A 19006-nucleotide genomic window follows, 5' to 3' on the forward strand; every position below is an offset into this window, starting at 1 on the left:
GAAGTTAAAATTCTAAAAAAAAGTGCATAATCGGCTTTTGTCCAGTTCTTAAAAGATTAGAGAAATGTGCTGAGACACTGTTTGGTTATGACCATTATTTACAGAAGTGTTTTACTTCATTTTTTTAATTAGACAAGTCTGCTTGCCTTTTTTTTTTTATATTTGAGATCCTTTGAAGAGTTGGTGGTTGGGCAGCCCCCGTGTCACAGAGGTTTGGCGCCGCCTGCAGCCTGGGGTGTGATCCTGGGGACCCGGGATCGAGTCCCATGTCGGGCTCCCTGCATGGAGCCTGCTTCTCCCTCTGCCTGTGTCTCTGCCTCTCAGTCTCTCTCTCTCTCTCCTCTCTCTCTCTCTCTCTCTCTCTCTCTCTCTCTCTCTCGGAACAAAATAAATAAATCTTAAAAAAAAAAAAAAGAAGAGTTGGTGGTATTTTAGATTACTCTGACTCCTTACAAGTCAAAGTCTTTACAAGAGTCTCCTATTTACATCATAAGGCTAATCTCACACACTTTATTCCCACAAATAATAGTGGGGTTATAGAAGGACTCAGGCTATTTAAATGGGAAGTCAGGCATGAAGTCTAGAGTTTGAAACTGGTACTATTCCTTCTCACTTATTTACATTACTTCTGAGATTCCTGGATCATTTCTACTGATCTAAAAGCACTGTTTTTGCCCCCCTGGAAACACTGTGGAATGCCATCCTCTGATACACATTTTGAGATAAAATAACAGTAATATAAAACAACAGGCGTTTTAAAAATTCTAAGCAAAAAAAAAAAAAATTCGAAGCAGAGTTTAAAATATTGTACCTTTAAAGCTAACAATCACAGCTAAATGCTTTAGTGCAAATGTCTGACCCTGTTTTATATGCCTTTTCCACAAAAAGCCTCATCAAATCTGGAATAAGAAAGCCTCATTCTTCTCCATCAAGGTTTAAAATGTATGGTTGTCACTTTCTCTAGATAACCTCTAATTATAGGAGATAGATTTGAAGTGTAAAATAGCTTTGTCTAATGGACGCTGTCACTCATTGCATTCTGGTTTCCCCCAAGACAGGATGTATGTTGTTCAGATACAGAGTTGAGAGTCCGAAAGATGTCAAGTAAAACACTAATTTCTGCCTCCCTCAAACATCAAATATTCATGTTAAAAAATGTTCTATCGCATAATGAGAAATGAACTTGCGTGAATTTGTGACACTAACTAATTATAGTGTTTTTAATTTGTAGGAATGAAATAATTTATCTTTTATATGATAAAAATTATTTTTTGAAGAAACTGAAAAATATGTTATCTTTCCTTTATACCAAGATTCTACATATGAACATTTTAATTCAGAAAGAAAAGATCAAGATTCTTTATAAAACATCTAAACTATTTTCAAACTTTTATGTGTAACTGGCTTTAAAGTGAGTAAAGGCTTTTTCATTACAGATTTTAGCTTAATTTAGAACTTTAAAGTGACAAATGCTTGGCTAAAAAAATGAGCAGGGTTTCTTTCATATGTAAATTGCAAGGGAAAAAAAGAAATCGATAGGTTATAACTTAAAACACAGATCAACCATAATATGTAAATCTTACTTAGCTCCTGATGTAAACTAAAAAACTTATAAAAAGGAAAGAAAATTGGAAGTTTGAGAACTAGATATTTGATAGTATTAAAAAACATAAAATTTTTAATTTGATAGCTATATATTTTTAGGTTTTTTTTTTTGCATTTGAGGTGAGCTTTTTTAAATCTCTTTTCAACTTTTTTTTACATTTTTAAATTTAATTTGCCAACATATAGCATAACACCCAGTGCTCATCCCATCAAGTGCCCTCCTCAGTGCCCATCACCCAAGTTACCCCATCCCCCCCACCCACTTACCTTTCCACAGCCTTTTTGTTTCCCAGAATTAGGAGTCTCTCATGGTTTGTCTCCCTCTCTAATTTTTCCCACTTAGTTCCTCTCCTTTGCCTTATAATCCCTTCCACTATTTATATTTTTTAAAAGTTTTTAATCTTTGGGGTGCCTGAGTGGTTCAGTTGGTTAAGTATCCAACCCTTGATCTCAGCTAAGGTCTTGATCTCAGGGTTATGAGTTCAAGCCCCATGTTACTTAATAAATAAAAGTTTTCATCTTTTAGCAATACTTACTGATGTATGGCTGAAACAAGTCTGGTATTTGCTTCAGAATTATATAGATAGAGTGGAGGTATAGATGCCATAACATGGCCATATGTAGGTTACTAAGAATGGGTATTGATTACGTGAGCATTCCTGATACTATTCTGTTCACTTTTACATGTTTGAAATTTTCCATAATAAATTTTTTTTTCTTGAAAATTTGGCTAAAGATAGAAAATTTGAACTTGTACCACACAGTTTATTTATTTCCTATTAAATAACTTCTTCCATATTCTTTGAGCCTCAGATTTCTCATTAGTTAGATTATGTTCAAATTTTTAAGTGTGACATCATAGATGGAACTTAAAAGAATAGCTGGACAGCTGGTAGGGGAAGTAGGCCTATTTATTATGTTTCAAAGCAGAAGTGACTTTGTTAGTATGCTACTTTTATAAAGGACTTGAATTTCAGATGCCTTAAAGTCTTTCTACCCTGGTGACTGACTTCTTTTTTTGTACTTGGAATAAAATCCAAAATGCTTAACAAAATTTGAAGAGATTTTTATGTGATATATCTCCTGCCTTCCTCTTCTATTTTATCCCAGTCTGTTTTCCTCCCACCCTCTATGTTCCATAAGCACTGGCATTTATGTTTCTAGAATTTGCCTGGTTCCTTCTTGCTTCAGTGCCTTTACATTACCTACTCATATCCTGACCAACTCCTGTTCAGCCTTTACCTCCTAGTGTTACTTCAGGGAAACTTTTTGTCCCCATTCCTCTTGACTTTTACCCTTCAGATAATATGTGTCATAATTATATTATTGTGCAACTGTTGGCTTGTTTGTTTAATACCTTCCTCTCTACTAATTATGAAAGCAGGATGGTATCACTTTTGTTTATCAATATAACCAGAGAGCCTACCACATTGCCTGCCAGGTAGAATGTACTTAGTAAACATTCTAAGTACATAGAGGAAGGAGTAAAGGAATGAATGGTAGGTGTGTCTCCTCATGCTCTTAGAGCAACACTGATTGTTAAAAATAGGGCAACTCTTTTCAACACACTTTCCGTGCAGGTGTCTGGTAGCATGTAGTAGAACCCAATTGCCCCTCTCATTTTAGTTTAGATAGAATTGTCTTTTACATAGTAAGTTTACAAATCCATCTGAATGCTTAGGACTGTTTCCTGACTGATAAATTTAGTTGACCTCAGTGGGCAATTGTAACTAAGCCTTAGCTCATTAGAGAATTTATAGTATTTACTTGCATTTATGTCTTATTTTGCTTCCTTTTTAGTTCTCTAAATTTGACTTTTTTTTTTTCCCTTAGGTACTCTCTGCCCTTGACATACTCCAACCTCCACACATTGACTATTTTGAAGAAATGTATCCTAACCAGGGAATGTGAAAGAAGGGGACAATTTTTTGTTAATTTATTCTTGTAGCACCTTTTGGGGTTTATGCTTTAAGGTGTATAAAATCTCATCCTTGCAGAAGTGGTTGAGTACCTGGAATCAGGTAATTTTGAAATCCCAAGTATCTGACAGCAGTGTTATCAATATATCCTGAATTGTGATACCATAAAACAGAACTTTGGAGGTCATATTTTACTTAATCTCCACACAGCCTTATGAGATAGTTTATTTCCATCCCCATTTTACAGATGAACACAGTGAGGCAGCTATGTTGTATGAAACTCAAGAAAGTACTCTTGTTGCTATATACCAGCTGCCTATCAGTTAAGAGGTCTAATACTGCCCCTTTTTTCTACCACTTGAGTAAGGTGAAAATTAAAGAGATAATGTAAGTCGAATCCCGAGTTCTTTGGAATAATGGTGGTGGTGATGGTGCTGGTAAGAGTCATTACTTATGTAAGTTTTTATCAGCTACCAGGCACAATTCTAAGTTATTTACACATAGGAGTTTATTTAATCCCTATAGCAGTCATCTGGGAAAGACACTATGATTATTCCCGTTTTACAGAAGAGGAAATTGAGGCACAAAAGATTAAAAAAAAAAAAAAACTTGACCAAGATCACAGAGCTAGTAAGTATTGAGATTGAGGTTCAATTCCAGATGGTTTGACGCTATGGTCTTTATTTCAACTCCTATCTATGTGATTCTTTCAGGATAGAGGCTTTAACATTATATTACTACTGTTAATGTGTAAGCATAGTATGGTAGCTATCATGGATAATAATGAACTGTAAAATAATGCCTGGTATTTGTTCCTGGGACTGTGCATGAAAATAAAAATTGGGACATAGGTTAGCCCCAGGCAAAGCATTACCATTTACCATTCTGCATTTAACTAGGTAAAACTTTAAGTGAAAGACAGGGAGTCCTAAATCATTGAATTCGGTGAGCTCATGACAGTATAGTTTATTTACTCTAGGCTTTTTATTAACACTAGGACTATGACTTAGAATGAAAACCTGTATAAAAGCAAGATACTTTTTCTGACTTAGCAGTGAGATAAAAATCTCATTCTTAAACAGGTGGTAGGTAATTCTATACTACACAATTATCTTTGATAATTCTCTTTCCCTAAGGGAAAGAATGGCGAAGCTGACTGGGGAATTGGGAAATGTTATAAGGTGATAGAACTGTCATTGATCAACACTGCTGGGCTGTTGTGATCTGATAAACCTAAAGCTCTTGAATGCTGTAATCATTGGTGCTATTTTAACCCATGCATCTTTTATGGAATTAATACTTAGCTCAGTGTACTTGGGGTGCTCCAACCCTGCACTTTCCAGAGAAAGGATGTGTCTTGACTAGATTTTGGCTGATAAGAGTATCTTTGTATACCTGAGATCTTGGGCCTAGTCAGGTGGTTCTTGACATATGCTTTGTTTTTTAAAAGCACAGAATTACCCTGAGGATAGAAGAATTGAGAAAGTTCTTTTCTCCTCAAGTACAGATCAGAAGTAACAACTGAGGAGAAAGCATTGATGATTCCATTCCAAAGACTCCCTAAAGATTCCTCAGGGCCTCGTTGAAGAAAGGAAATAGTGGTAGTGGGGCCACACTTACATCATTTATCAGAAGTTGCTTCCTATACCTGGCCAAGTCACCTTTATCCTTTTAGTTGGCCAAAAAAGAACCTACATATTAGAAGGTATTCCTATGGATGTGTAATGCTATTTCTACGTGTTTGGAAATGAGGTTGCTGACAACAAACCTTGAAATTAGAAGAAATCTTCTTTATTAAATAAGAATTTTATTGTATTATAGGTTGTGTTGGAGTCCCCAAGATCACCCTCAGGTAAATTGCTGAAAGAACTCACAAGATCCAGGAAAGGTGTTCTATCATGGCTTTAGTTTATTACAACAAAATGATACAGATTAAATCAGCAAAGGAAAAAGGTACATAAGGCAAAGTCCAGGAGAAACCAGGTGCAAAGTTCCACTTGGCTTCCTGGTAGAATTGCACAGATCTTGCTTAATTCTCCCAGCAACAGTGTATGATAACACAGACAAATGTTGTCAACCAGGGAAGCTCACCTGAGCCTTAGTGTCCAGGGTTTTTATTGGAGGTTAATCAGGTAGGCCTAGAGCACTTACATGACTGACCTTAGCTACTCAGTAAGCAGCCCTCCTCTTTCCCCACCCAGAGGTTAAACTAATACAGCTGGCCCACTGCCCCAGGCATACAAACACTGGTGTCACGATAAATCATATTGTTAGCATAAACTGTCTGATGTGACCAAAGCCCCAAGTATACTATGATACTCTTATGAGGCAGAACATTGCATGGGCTCAAAGATTATTTCCCAGGAGTTGGTCCTAAGCCAGTCCTAAAGACTCTTGGAATATGTGGGGTTTGGGCAGCCTAGAGCTACTGAGTTGACCCCTGCATGTAGGCCATCTATGAGGAAAGAATGTTTTCAGATAATTAATTGGTGAATATGGATATATTTAAATAACTGCCAGATATATTTAGATTCTCTTCCCTGGGTACTTAGCTAATTCATGATATTCATTTTCTGTCTTAGAGTTCAAGCATGAATTGTTTATATCAGGCATTAATTTTGTATACTTGGGTTTGTTATTCCTTTAAAAACTGTGCTTCTTCTAAAAGCTAGGAGTTCTCAATCACTTAGTATTTACCATAATTGGAGTCTGAGAGATCCTTGATTGATTATTATTTCAAATATTTGCAAAGAGAAAGTTAGCATAGTTATGGTTTAAAACCACAAATGAAAAAAACTAACTAACTAAATAAATAAATAAAACCATGAATGACATAAGTAGTATAGTACCTGTTGGTGGCTGATTTCAGCCCATTTTATTAGTTAGCATAATGTTTCTATGCAATTCCACTCCCCAGGATTGTTTGTGAATGTTTAATTAAAAGTCTTTGCCATAAGATATTTGTGGAACCATCTGGTATACCATTTACATAAATGTTTGTTTTACTCTCTTATTTAGTTTTTTTACCTTCCAGTTAAAAAATTGACACCTGTTGCTTTCATAGTAATTAGCTACAGAAGAGTCTTTCAAACCTAAACCTCAACTATTCTTGTTTTCTGTTGTATAATTTTTAGCTATATATAAAATCATGCACAGAAAAAGGGTGTTTTCCAGGGGTGGGGCTACTTGGAAAACAGTGAATCCTTTTAACATAAAAAGGAATTATTCCTATAGCTGCCCCAGGATTATAAAGACTTTGTTGGGAGGCATGGTTTAGCTTGGAGTATAGGATACAAAAAATTTGTGTTTTAGAATAGCTATTAAATGGAAATGTAAGAAATGCCTGAATTACATACAAGCTCTGCCTTTGGTGATTCTTTTAATATCCTAATAGAAAGTTTTCTATGTCCTGTACTTTTTAATACAGATGAATTTGTTGTAGCCAATGCAAAAAAAATTTTTCCCTCAGTTTCCCTCTGAGAAATAAGAAAACTTACTATCAAAATATAAAAATATTGAAGATTAATAATACCTCAAGTTAGTATTTGATTTTCAACTTAATGTATTATTCATCTGTGTCAGCAGCTCCATCTGTAGTATCTCAAAAACATGGCATATACATATTACTCATGGTTTTAGACTGTGGCTTTTTTTTTTTTAATTGGAAGACTGTTGTGTCATTGGAGATTTTAGAACGGATAATATTTTGAGTTTTAAATGTATAATCATGGAATTATACATTGAAGAAACTGAGGTCTGTTTTGAGGCTCTGTCATTTTAGGTAAGTTCTAAGTATGTTGCTGTGCATCTAATGGATGTTCTAATATTTACTTAGCTGATAAAAGAATAGTTTTTAGAGTCAAGAATATATATTTCTCTTATTATTTGTTAAAGGAAAGAAATAATTTTAAATAACCTTCCATTTTACATACAGTACCATATCACTGCACTTTTTTCTAAGATTAAAAAATTGTGCTGTTATATTCCATATGTAACTGTTAGTACAGAAACATTTTAAGATCTCTCTACATTGACTTAACAGTTAATATCATTTTAGAAAACCTGAAGTCTATGAATTTTTTATGTAATCATATATACAATTGGAGTATAAGCATATAGTATCATACAGTTAATCATACATTTTTCCCTGAAGCTGTAATAAAATGATTGCATCAGTGCCCACCAAAAGTTTGGCTTGAGTTTTCAGACCATGCATCTTTAGATAGCTCCTTAAGCAGCTTTTAAAAAACTATCTAGATTATGACTGTTTATTAATCTACCTATAGGGTACAACAGATTTAGCAGGAGTCCAATATGGAAGGAACAATAATCTACCATGATCTCTGTATCTTGTAACTTTTCTATTTTCATATTTTTAAAATCTGATGTATCAACCTGGAAAATATATTCTGTAGGAAAAATTATGTATTTTTTTTCTTAAACAACCCATCAAGGTATTTTTTTTAAGACTTTATTTATGCATGAGAGACACAGAGAGAGAGAAAGACAGGCAGAGACACAAGCAGAGGGAGAAGCAGGGTCCATGCAGGGAGCCTAATGTGGGACTCGATCCCAGGACTCCAGGATCACACCCTGGGCCAAAGGCAGGCACTCAACCGATGAGCCACCCAGGCATCCCCCCAAATTATGTATTTTTTTAACTGAACTTTTAGCTGTTAGAGGATCACATCCGTTTTGCACTTTGAGTTTCTGTTTGGAAAACTTTATGAAAACACTTTGGCACTTAGTTACTTTGAGCCTACTGAAATTTGACCCAAGAGAAACCAGTTGTAATTATTTGATTGAAAATCATTTATCATGCTTTAGTCAGGATTCTGAATTCTGCACATAAACATGCCTTTTCCCAGAAAGTACAGGATACCTGATGGATTGGAAATAAAAATTTGACTTGCCTTGGGAAAAGTTTACTTTTGACTTGAAACATAATCTTAGTGTCTTATGGAGAAGAATATGGATAGTACAAGTTTTCTGTGCTAGAAGCAATTACAGCCTAAAACCCAGTGGAAATGAGAAGTCTAATGGGCAACCATGTGTCTGGTTTGTCAGGGCCCCTGGATTTTACCTGATGGTCCTGTATAATTAATAAGTTCCTCCTTTTACTTTCAGAAGTGTCCTTATTCAGATAATAGGTTTGGCCTTTGTAGGCATTGTTAAATGGGGAATCTCTTGTCAAAAAGGCAGTAGGGGAACCTCCATGCCTATTTTGACCAGTTAGCATCCTTGGTGAGCAGTAATGTAGTTTGGGGTTCCTCAGATGTAGTCATTTAATTTTAACTGATAGTATTTGTATACTGTATTTTATAGAAACATTTTGTAATTTAAAGAATACACAATACATGATACCCTGGTGCTATGAAATAGCTCTATAACCCTCAGGGAATTCTAGGAGTCTGTGAATTGCAAAGAACAAACCAAATGAAATATGTATATATATATATATATATATATATGTAAGTGCACTCTTGCATCAACTATGTGCCTAGAACCAGAATTTGTTTTTCTATTATGCTTATTGTTGTATTCCCAACTATTAGAATAGTGCCTAACATATAGTAAGTGCCACATAAATGTTTGCTAAATGAAGGAATAAGATAGTGTCTTCCCTTCAATTTGTAATCTAGCAGGGGATACAATCATATAAATAATAATTATAATATAGATTGAGAAGCGTAGTAATATAAAAGAATTAGCCTATTCTGAGAGCATTGGGGGTATGATTTTCACTCATTCCCATTTTAGTGTCCAAGCTGGATTACTTGAAAAGCATTTGATGACTTGAAACAAAAACTTGCTTACCCACTGTCTTACCAATTCTGGCTCCTTACCCCTGAAGCCTAGACAGAAACAGAGAAAGGCAAAACAAAGGAAAAGGTACCAGAAAAATCCAGCTGAATTCCTGACTTTGTCACTTATGTAGTATCTAGTCTGCCTTATTTATTCGTTCAGCCAAACATTTAGCAATACTTTGTACATAACATTATACTAATCTCTGTGGAAGATACAAACTGTTCATTTGTTTAATTTTTTTTTTTTTGGCATTTAATGTACCAAGCACTGTTCTAAATACCCGACTCTTATCTCCATTTTACAGATGAAGACACTATAGCTCAAAGAGGTAAATAACTCATCCAAATTCACTAAGAAATGACTCAGCTGATCCAGGGAACCAGGAGTGCTCTTAATTCCCTGCTGCCTATTAGTGCTTTCCTTAACAAATAGAGTCTATGGAGTGAGATAAGATGTAAAGAAATAATCATCATATATAGTAGAAAGTGCCAAAAGAATATGGGCAGGTGGTATGGAACTTTATTATTTTTTTAAATATTTATTTATTCATGAAAGACAAGAGACAGAGAGAGAGGGGCAGAGACACAAGCAGAGGGAGAAGCAGGCTTCATGCAGGGAGCCCAATGTGGGACTTGATCCCGGGACTCCAGAATCACACCTTAGGCTGAAGGCAGGTGCTAAACCGCTGAGCCACCCAGGGATCCCCGGTATGGAACTTTAAAAGAAAGAATTTTTCAGGCAGAATTTAAAAACAGTAAGACTTCATGAAGAAAATGGCATTTCAGATGAGGGTTGAAAGATGAGAAGAATTTGGATAGGTAGCATTGAGGAGGGTGGATATTCATTCCAGATGGAGAGACTTAAGTATCAGGAGCATCTTTTAGGGAATGACAAATCATCCAGTTGGCTAGAGTTTAGCATCATGTATAATGAGAAATTAAACCAGTTGGGGCAAATCATGGGGAGGGGACCTTGAATGTTAAACTAAGAAAATTTATGTTTATTCAGTAGGAATTTGAAGGCACAATGAAAGATTTTTTAATGAGAATGACAAGACTGGAAATGTCCTTTATAAGTTTAAAAAAACTTATAAATTTAACTCTTTTTATTTATTTTGTTTTGTTTTAACAAAGTTTCTATTTGGGATGATGAGAAAGTTCTAGAATTAGTGGTGATAGTTACACAACATTGTGAATGTACATAATGCCACTGAATTGTACATGTAAAAATGGTAAATTTTATGTTATGGGTAGAGGCCACTTTTAGACGACAGACTTGAGTAATAGAAACTTGCTCAAGGTAAAAAGGCCCACAGTGACCACCTGGCTGAATACATACAGACCCATCAGGCAACCTAGCTCAAAAAATCCATAGTCCCTAACTGACCAATGGGCTACTTACAACCAGGTGCAATTACCCAAAAGGAGAAAATTCCATAGTCCCCATACCTCCTCACTTCCTACTTTAAATACAGTTCCCATTCACTGCCTCTTTGCAGACAGTCTTTGCTGTCCTGTCCCTCCACCACTTTGCAGTGTATTCAATAAACTTCTGTCTCCCGTGTTCTGCCTTGGGTGAATCCTTTCATCCCCCACGCCACCGGCTTCCACCTGATCATCGTCCCACATTTGGGAGCCTGCATCTGATGGAGTGGGACACCACATTATGTATATTTTACCACAATTAAAAAAAAAAAACCATAAAAAGGTCGCAACTCTTAGGGCTGAGAGGCAGCTACTGTTGTGTAGACCAAGAAAGTTGAACAGAAGGATTTTTTTTTAATATTTATTTATTTATTCAGAAAGAGAGGCAGAGACACAGGCAGAGGGAGAAGCAGGCTCCATGCAGGAAGCTCTATGTGGGACTCAATCAGGGTCTCCAGGATCACACCCCGGGCTGCAGGCAGCGCTAAACTGCTGCGCCACTGGGGCTCCCTGAACAGAAGGATTCTTGGCAATTGATTGGGACCTCTTTAGCCATGTACTCAACAGCCTGGGCTTTAATATTGATGGTTAGTTGCGTATTCATAGAGGCCTGGCAAGAAAATGAAAAACCAGGAGGAACGTCCCTAGAACGTCACAGAATGGCTGGCCACATTGACAGAGAAGTTGACATCAGAAGAGGAATTGGTGTACTCCAAGAAAGGAGAGGCAAGATCCAAAGACAGATGTTGGGGTGTTAGCAATCAACAGGTTCAGCAGGAGTAATAGTGTGGTTAGAATGTGGAGATTGTATTCCAAGAAAGGAATTTGTAGTTAGAACAAGTTGTTGCTTCAAGATAGAAAGTAGAGCCATGCTTTAAGGTAGATGGATGGAGTAAAATAATAAAGTCCTTAGGGTTCAGATGGTTGAGAAATTGAGGAGTAGAGATTCTCTGCCCTGATTGCACATTAAAATCACCTAAGGAGCTTTAAAAAAAAAAAAAGTTCAAACCCTACATTTTTATTTAATTGGTTTGAGTTTGGTTCTCAGCATCAGTAAGTATTTTTGAAAAGCTCTCCCCAGTGATCTGAATGTGCTCCTCCAGGTTGGGATCCACTAGGCTAAAGCACCAGAATAATTATCAGCCTGAATGTTGAAGGTACAGTGACTACGTAAGGAACTTTAAATGTGCACATGTGAACCAGCTGTTTGTGTCACCTAGCTAAGATCTGGATTATTATAAAAGCTGCTAGAAAAGACAAGGATAAACTATGGAATTAATTTCAGTTATGGTTTCTTTCTTTCTTTCTTTCTTTCTTTCTTTCTTTCTTTCTTTCTTTTCTTTCTTTCTTTCTTTCTTTCTTTCTTTCTTTCTTTCTTTCTTTCTTTCTTTCTTTCTTTTTTTTAAAGGGGAGGTCTTTGAACAATAGCAGTGGGACCAACCATAGCCTGGAAAATGGGGGAGATGGAAGCAGCTTACTCTGTCTCCACTTGTTAGGTCTTTACATGTGGACTGCTTTCAGAATCATGTTTGTGTTCTTCATATATTCATCATAAATGCTTTTTGATGACCAAATTAACTGTGATTGATCTACCAATCTTTAAAAACTTCAGGACATAATTCATCTTCTGTTTAATCTTTAAGAAAGTTAGAATATATTTTAAGAAAAAAGTTCCAACTTTATTTTCATTCTGACACAACAGTGGAAAGGATTTAAAGTGAAGTATCAGAAGTTTAAGGCTATGTGTCTTTGACTTGGGGCCTTGAACTAATCACCCAAAATATCTGTTTCATATATTCTTTCAATTTTTAAACCTGACTAAAAGATAATTGATTTATGTCCAGTTCCATTCATTTAGCTGATTTTCCAGAGTGAGCATGAGCTAGGAATCAAGAACGTGCTGTTTCCTCAGGTAATTTCAGCTCCCATAGGCTTCCCTAGTGAGAGAATTTCACCAAACTGAGCATGATGCTTTGAGAGGTAGTTTTATATTGTATGACCCCTTAACAAGAGCCAGCTGCTTCATATGGGGTTCAGTCAAAAGAAAGCAGCACTGTTTCAACTCCAGAGAACACAGTACTGTTGAATTTAATGTTTGACATATTGGTCTCCAACATGACATCTTCCCTGATAATTTTTTGTGATAGTGTTCATTTTATGCCCTAACTTTAGAACTTTACCCTCGAGACAGAGGTAGTAGTAGGGTAGTATGATGTGTAATGACCATTGCTGTTATCCTTACAGGGTTCATGGTTCAATTGGGGATGATTGATGATTTTCAGATAATTAGAATACTAGGGTAATCTGTTTAACACTAGAGAATTAACCAAATTTTCTAAGCAGAAAAAGCCTCTGCCTTTCACTCCTTCCCAAGAAACTAGTTTGGAAGACTTACCTGATGCTTAAAGATTTCATAGAATAAAACATTTTCTCTAGTCCTTCTCTTATAGGAGCCATACAAGATCAATGATCTATTAGTAGGATAAATCTATTTTTAGTATTTCCAGTTGAATTTTTATTTTCCCACAAAGTTTTAGGCAGTATCTGATTTCATGTTTGTGAATCCATGTAACTCCCTCTGCATAGCTGTTATAATAGTGTGGAACAGTGCTAATAGGTGGCACATCTAAGTGTATATTAGATCATTCATTACATAAATGTTAGAAAGTGGGCATCTGAACAGATGAATAAGGCACTATATCAGATCTACCTTTTTATAAAGATATAATTGACATACAGTAAATCTTTCTTGTCAGAGAAGCAGACCCCTTTAATTGGACCACCATTTTATTTCATCTCTTCTTCACTGCCATAAAAAGTACTGACTTCTCTGATATACCTCTCCTAGTTTCTTTCTTCTTAGAGATTTTTGTTCTCTGTATATTTTGAATTCTCCCTGCCCTCCATAACTCTTTTTAATAACTTTGACTTTTAAAATCTTTAACCAAAAATGAATTTCATTAGTAATGGGTAACATTGGGTAGGTAAGGAAGCATCTGTAGCTTCACATTGAGAGGCTTGTCTTCCCTTCAGAATGCTGTTTGTGGTTGTTTATACCACTGATAGCAATCTTTTCTCAGGTTTTAATGACATCATTCTTGCAGCTTTACAATAGATCAGACTGGAATAAATTGCTCTCAAATTCTGTTGGGCAGAAGGATATTTGAAACCAGATTGTCTGGACACAGAAGTAAGTTTTTTAGACCTGTTAAGAAAGGTTGGTGGGTCTAATGTGAAAGCTCGTTGTCCTTAGAAAGCATTAAGATTTGTTGTAATAGCAGTAAGAAGCATGATGCAGTTTATATGATACATGCATTTATCTTCTGAATGGATTAAGAAGTGATTGAAGAATTTGCCCTTTCTCTTCATGAATTAAAAAAACTGGAAAAGTAAAATGTTTCTAATCTAGGAGAAGGCTCTTCTTCAGATATCTTTTTTTTTTTATGTTCAGAAAAAATGACTATTCCAGTCATTTCTTTTGGCTTCTATATCTTGGCTCTTAAACTCTTATTTTTGTGTGTATGTGCATTTACTTTGGAGGGTTATGATGGAAAATTAGTAAATCACCAAGCCCTACTATCTATATTTGACACAAACCAAGCTTGTCTCTTTAGGGCACTTTGGAAAGAAGAGAGCTGAGGTTTGAAATAACCTCTTTTTCTCTAGGATGCTCTTTCTGTTTTATTCCTGTGTGTTTATAGCCTTAGTGACAAGGACTCAGCCAACAGAACCCTCTGGGCTATGACAGTATGTAGAACAAAGTATGTAGTATGTATCTTTCCAGTGATTTTCCCTTTTTTCTGGTGATAGAATTGATTTTTAATTAGTTTTAAATTGCAAATTGAAGGTAGTTTTTAATTTTTAAATTTTTGACATGCTATACACAACAGATTAATTACCTTAAAAAGAAAAGGAATTTGTCATTGCCTGGGAAAGATTGTTGTATTCAAACATTTTAACAACGTGACCTTTTATTCCATTGATTTCTATAGAGAAGCACAGGCATGCTTCAGAAAAGGTCAGTGATTCTAATTGAAGCACACAGATTTTTTTTTTCTAGTTGCAAAGGCGCCCATGCTTTTTGTTGCAAACAAGATGATGAGATTTAGGGCTGACCATTTGTTACAGGAGAAAGCAATTCTCTGTGATGCATTGCTGTTTTTCTTCCACATGGAAAGCATTGTTTGAAATCAACAATATCCATAAACTAGATTTTCATTATCCGTGCTATTTAATGCCCTCATTTTTATTTCAGAGGCAGTTACATTCTGAGATCTAGGTTGAATTTTCCTCCTCTATGGACCTGATTTTGGGGGGGGGGATGTGAATCTATTAAGTCTCACATATTTATGGTTGTGAGATTTTCTTCTTTCAAATAGGAACGGCAAGGTTTCAGAATGAATGCTTAATGTGAATTTAAGCATGTTTTCACTGTCATTCTTGGACTTTTCATATAAGAGAATTCTTGGCTAGAGGAGCTAGACAGGACTAACTACATACTATAATTTATTAAGCCACAAATTCACTGTGTCTTTTTGGAAAAATCACCTGACTCGTGTTTGTTCTATGTATCACAAAGATGAAGACTCTTAAAAAAGGAAGGGGAGGATTGTAGAACCTTTGACCAATATGATGCCTACTTGATAAATATTTAATGTTGCAAGATTTCTTTTTGGTCTGGCTTAGTGTTGATTTTTGTCCAATATGCAATGGAAAAAAAGAATGATCCAGTTTTCATTATCTGAAATCAATAAAGACTGTTTAGGGATTAATATTGTATTTTCAGAGCTTTCTGTCCATATTCATTATGTAGGAAATAATTTGACACAATAAATTCTCCATTTTCTTCTCCCAATCCAGCTAAACCAGTTAAATACCCTTATTTTGCTTTCTGAAAGCTTTTAACATATCATTAATAATTTTTCATACAAAATCAGTTGCTCACTGCACATAAAACATTAAATGTGTTCTCAGACTTGAGTTCAATTGAGCAGGCAGGTCAAATCACTGTAGTTTTGAACTGCAGATGGTGAGAGTTTTTGAACCTGATAGGTAGTCTTTTTACATAAGACCATATCACAAATTTTCATTTATATACAATGTGAGCTGTCCAGGATGATTAGCTATTATATTAAAGTTTTCGTTTAGCAGTGTTTTTTTTTACATTAGTACACTTTTATTAGTAAACATTAATTCCTAATAGCTTATAAATTCCCCCAGTGTTTATTGATAGTAGAAGCTGTGTAATGAATTGGTTTTATTCTTTCTCTTTTGTCTGAGAGGTGGGAACATTCTAAGTCATAGACTGGCAGGCCTGAATATGGGAATGTGGAATATTGACTTTCTCCTATATTTTTGTTATATTAGGAAACTATTGAGTGTCTCCATTTCTTCTCCTACAATGCTTTGATGGCTCCCTCAATACTAAATACTAGAGCCTAAGTTGATATTCTTGATTTTAAAGCACTCTATAATCAGTACCCTTCTCATCCTTCCGCCTGCCATACTCTCATCATCCCTTAGTTCTGCTGCCCGACAGTAATGGTCTTGAGTTTAATGACTTGCTATCACATCATGAAACAAGAACAGAGGTCCTTATCCTCTGTTTATTTCAAAATCCTTATGATTAGTTCAGGGCCTACCTAGTCAGCATTCTGCTAGCTTGATGTAATAGAAAAAATATGTTGTTAAAAAAAAAAAAATCTGTTGTGGTGGCAAGGAGCGTGGAGTCTGGAGCCAAACTACCTAGATTTGAATTCCAGCTTTACTTCTTACAACCTGTGTGACTTTGTGATCTTATTGCCTGTAACCTCTCTGTGCCTCAATTTCCTGGTTAATAAAATGAGAATAATAATGGACCTATCTCATAGAGTTATTTTAAAGATTAAATTGGTATAGATTGACAGACTGAGAACTGTAAGGGAAGGCCTTATAGAGGAAATAGAACTTATTGAAGCTGAAAGATGGTAGGAATTCCTGTGAATTTTCTGATGCAAACAAAATGTGTCAAGCCAACTACCAACAGTTGGCATTAGCAAGTACTCATCACAAACGGACTTTCATAATGGCCTACCATTAACGAACATAGCCTGTCTTTATAGAGGATTCTTATTTTTAAATAAGCTGTGAATTGTTAATGACCAATGGGTTGTTAACCTCAGTACCTCATGTTTTACCTGGTCTCCTTTTCCCAGAAAAATGTATTCAGCGTACAACTCACTGACACCTCCAAGACTTCAATTCAGACTGAATCCACATTATGTGTTTCTTAGTGCTTTTTCCAGTACCTCTCCCAAACCTTTCTTGTTAATTAGAAAGATACGACAATTTCCTCCTTTAGCCCACGTCCCAGGAACCATTCTCTTTCTTCTGCCCCATGGTTACGTCTCCTAGTAGTGCCCCTGCCTGCCTGCATTCAGTTTACCCAGGCTTTAGTGTATTAGCAAATCATGAGGTTGTTTTAAAGAACTGTTTAAACTTCCAACTCACAGCTGGCATTTTTTCCCCTGCTTTGAAGAGAATCGCTATAGATAGAGCCAACTTATTCACACCAGCTCTTTGAAACACCTGTGTTCCAGGTGAAGCAAAAGAAAAAAAGAAAGCTTGAATCTAGTCTTTTCACCTCTCTATTAAAAAATAAATAGGTCTCTAAAACTTCCCAGCTGTGGGAATGAAATGCTGTCAGGCCTCCCAACTATTAGAGGGTAATATTGGATGACAACAAAGCCACACCTAATTTGAGCTGTTGAAAAGCCTCATAACCCCATTATCATTCTCCTGAACTGCTTAACCTTCTGATTATTAGCCTCTTGACACATTTAACTTAAGTGTGAGAATTTAGGGAGACTCATAGGACCATTTATTTGATATTTTTGTATATCCCACTGTTCTGACTTTATTTCTATTTTTTTTTAAGGTTGGTAGATTCTAGGAGGCATGTCTTATGTGGAGACCCAGAGGTTTCAGAAGCCACTAAATATATCAAACCTGCCTTAATTGGAGGATGTGGGGAAGCAGTGGGGCTTTTAGCCGCTTCATAGACCAGCTGAGTCTCTGCTATCAACTCAATTTATTTGAGAGCAGTACTTCAGGGAACTTCATAGAGTTACAGCACAGTAGCACAAATCTGTATTTTAGCCAGATACAATTTATTTATGTACTACTTACTATATTTGCTCTCTGCATACTATATGAATGCCATTATTAAGTATTGTGAGCACTGATTTGTGCAGTTGGTAATGGATTTAATAATTGCATGTTTAATTGATAGTCTTTCCCTCTTATTGATACATCACTTATAAAGGTGGCAGGAGAACCAAATGGTAGAAAATAGAATTAGGTTGACGTGGCTTTTTTCCAGAGGAAATATGTTATGCATGAGCTGAGCAGTTTTGTTTTGCATGTGTATGTTTTTACTGTTTTGGATATGTGGAATACTAATCAGTTACTAATTTTTACTACCCTGAGCTCAAGACAGAAAACCCATTAGGTTACTAGAAACCCTTTACCAGAACCACGGTCCCTGTGTGGAGGTTCTCAAAAGTCTCACAGAGATTAGCACTTTTATAATTGCTCCCTTGAGTTTCCAATCTGTCCGAAACCAACCCTGCATCTCTCTCAAAAATAATATGCCCTGTAGAAAACTTTTTTTGGTCTGAAAAGGTTTTTATGTCCTCATATGAAGGAATGTGACTATCGTTGACATACTGTTTGGTGCCAAAAACCCACAAGACCCCATTTAATAAGTGACTAAAAATTTCCTCTTGAGCGGTGATATCCTTTAGAGGTTGCCTTGATCTTTCCTTTTACAATCAGTAACTAAAAAGATCTTTTTAAACTGGTTGCCTATTTTGTGTTTTTGTTTTTTAAGATTTTATTTATTCATGAGTGACAGAGAGGCAGAGACATTGGCAGAGGTAGAAGCAAGCTCTCTACAGGGAGCCTCATGTAGGACTCAAACCCAGGACCCCGGGATCACGACCTGAGCCAAAGGCAAACGCTCAACCACTGAGCCACCCAAGTGCCCCTATTTTTTTTTTTTGTATTTGCATTCTTTTGGCCTTTTCTTCAGGGAGGGGGAAATGTTGGAAAGAATAAGAACACGGTTATACATTTTGGCAAAGGCATAGACTCTGATATTGGGCATTCCTGATTTCCTTTTTTTTTTTTTAATTTATTTATGATAGTCACACACAGAGAGAGAGAGAGAGGTAGAGACACAGGCAGAGGGAGAAGCAGGCTCCATGCACC

The 19006-nt window shown here is 35.9% G+C and overlaps 1 protein-coding gene across 1 annotated transcript in view; it reads left to right on the forward strand.

Annotated features, from left to right (window-relative positions):
• Window positions 1–19006, forward strand: part of NLK (nemo like kinase) — a 161789-nt gene that overhangs the window by 98224 nt on the left and 44559 nt on the right. The window contains exon 3 of the mRNA XM_055334265.1: window positions 3439–3494. Within this exon, the coding sequence (XP_055190240.1) occupies window positions 3439–3494 (56 nt within the window). The remainder of the gene's footprint in view (window positions 1–3438; window positions 3495–19006) is intronic.

Source organism: Nyctereutes procyonoides, unplaced genomic scaffold (assembly GCF_905146905.1).
Source record: "Nyctereutes procyonoides isolate TBG_1078 unplaced genomic scaffold, NYPRO_anot_genome, whole genome shotgun sequence".
In the NCBI taxonomy this organism is placed as follows: domain Eukaryota; kingdom Metazoa; phylum Chordata; class Mammalia; order Carnivora; family Canidae; genus Nyctereutes; species Nyctereutes procyonoides.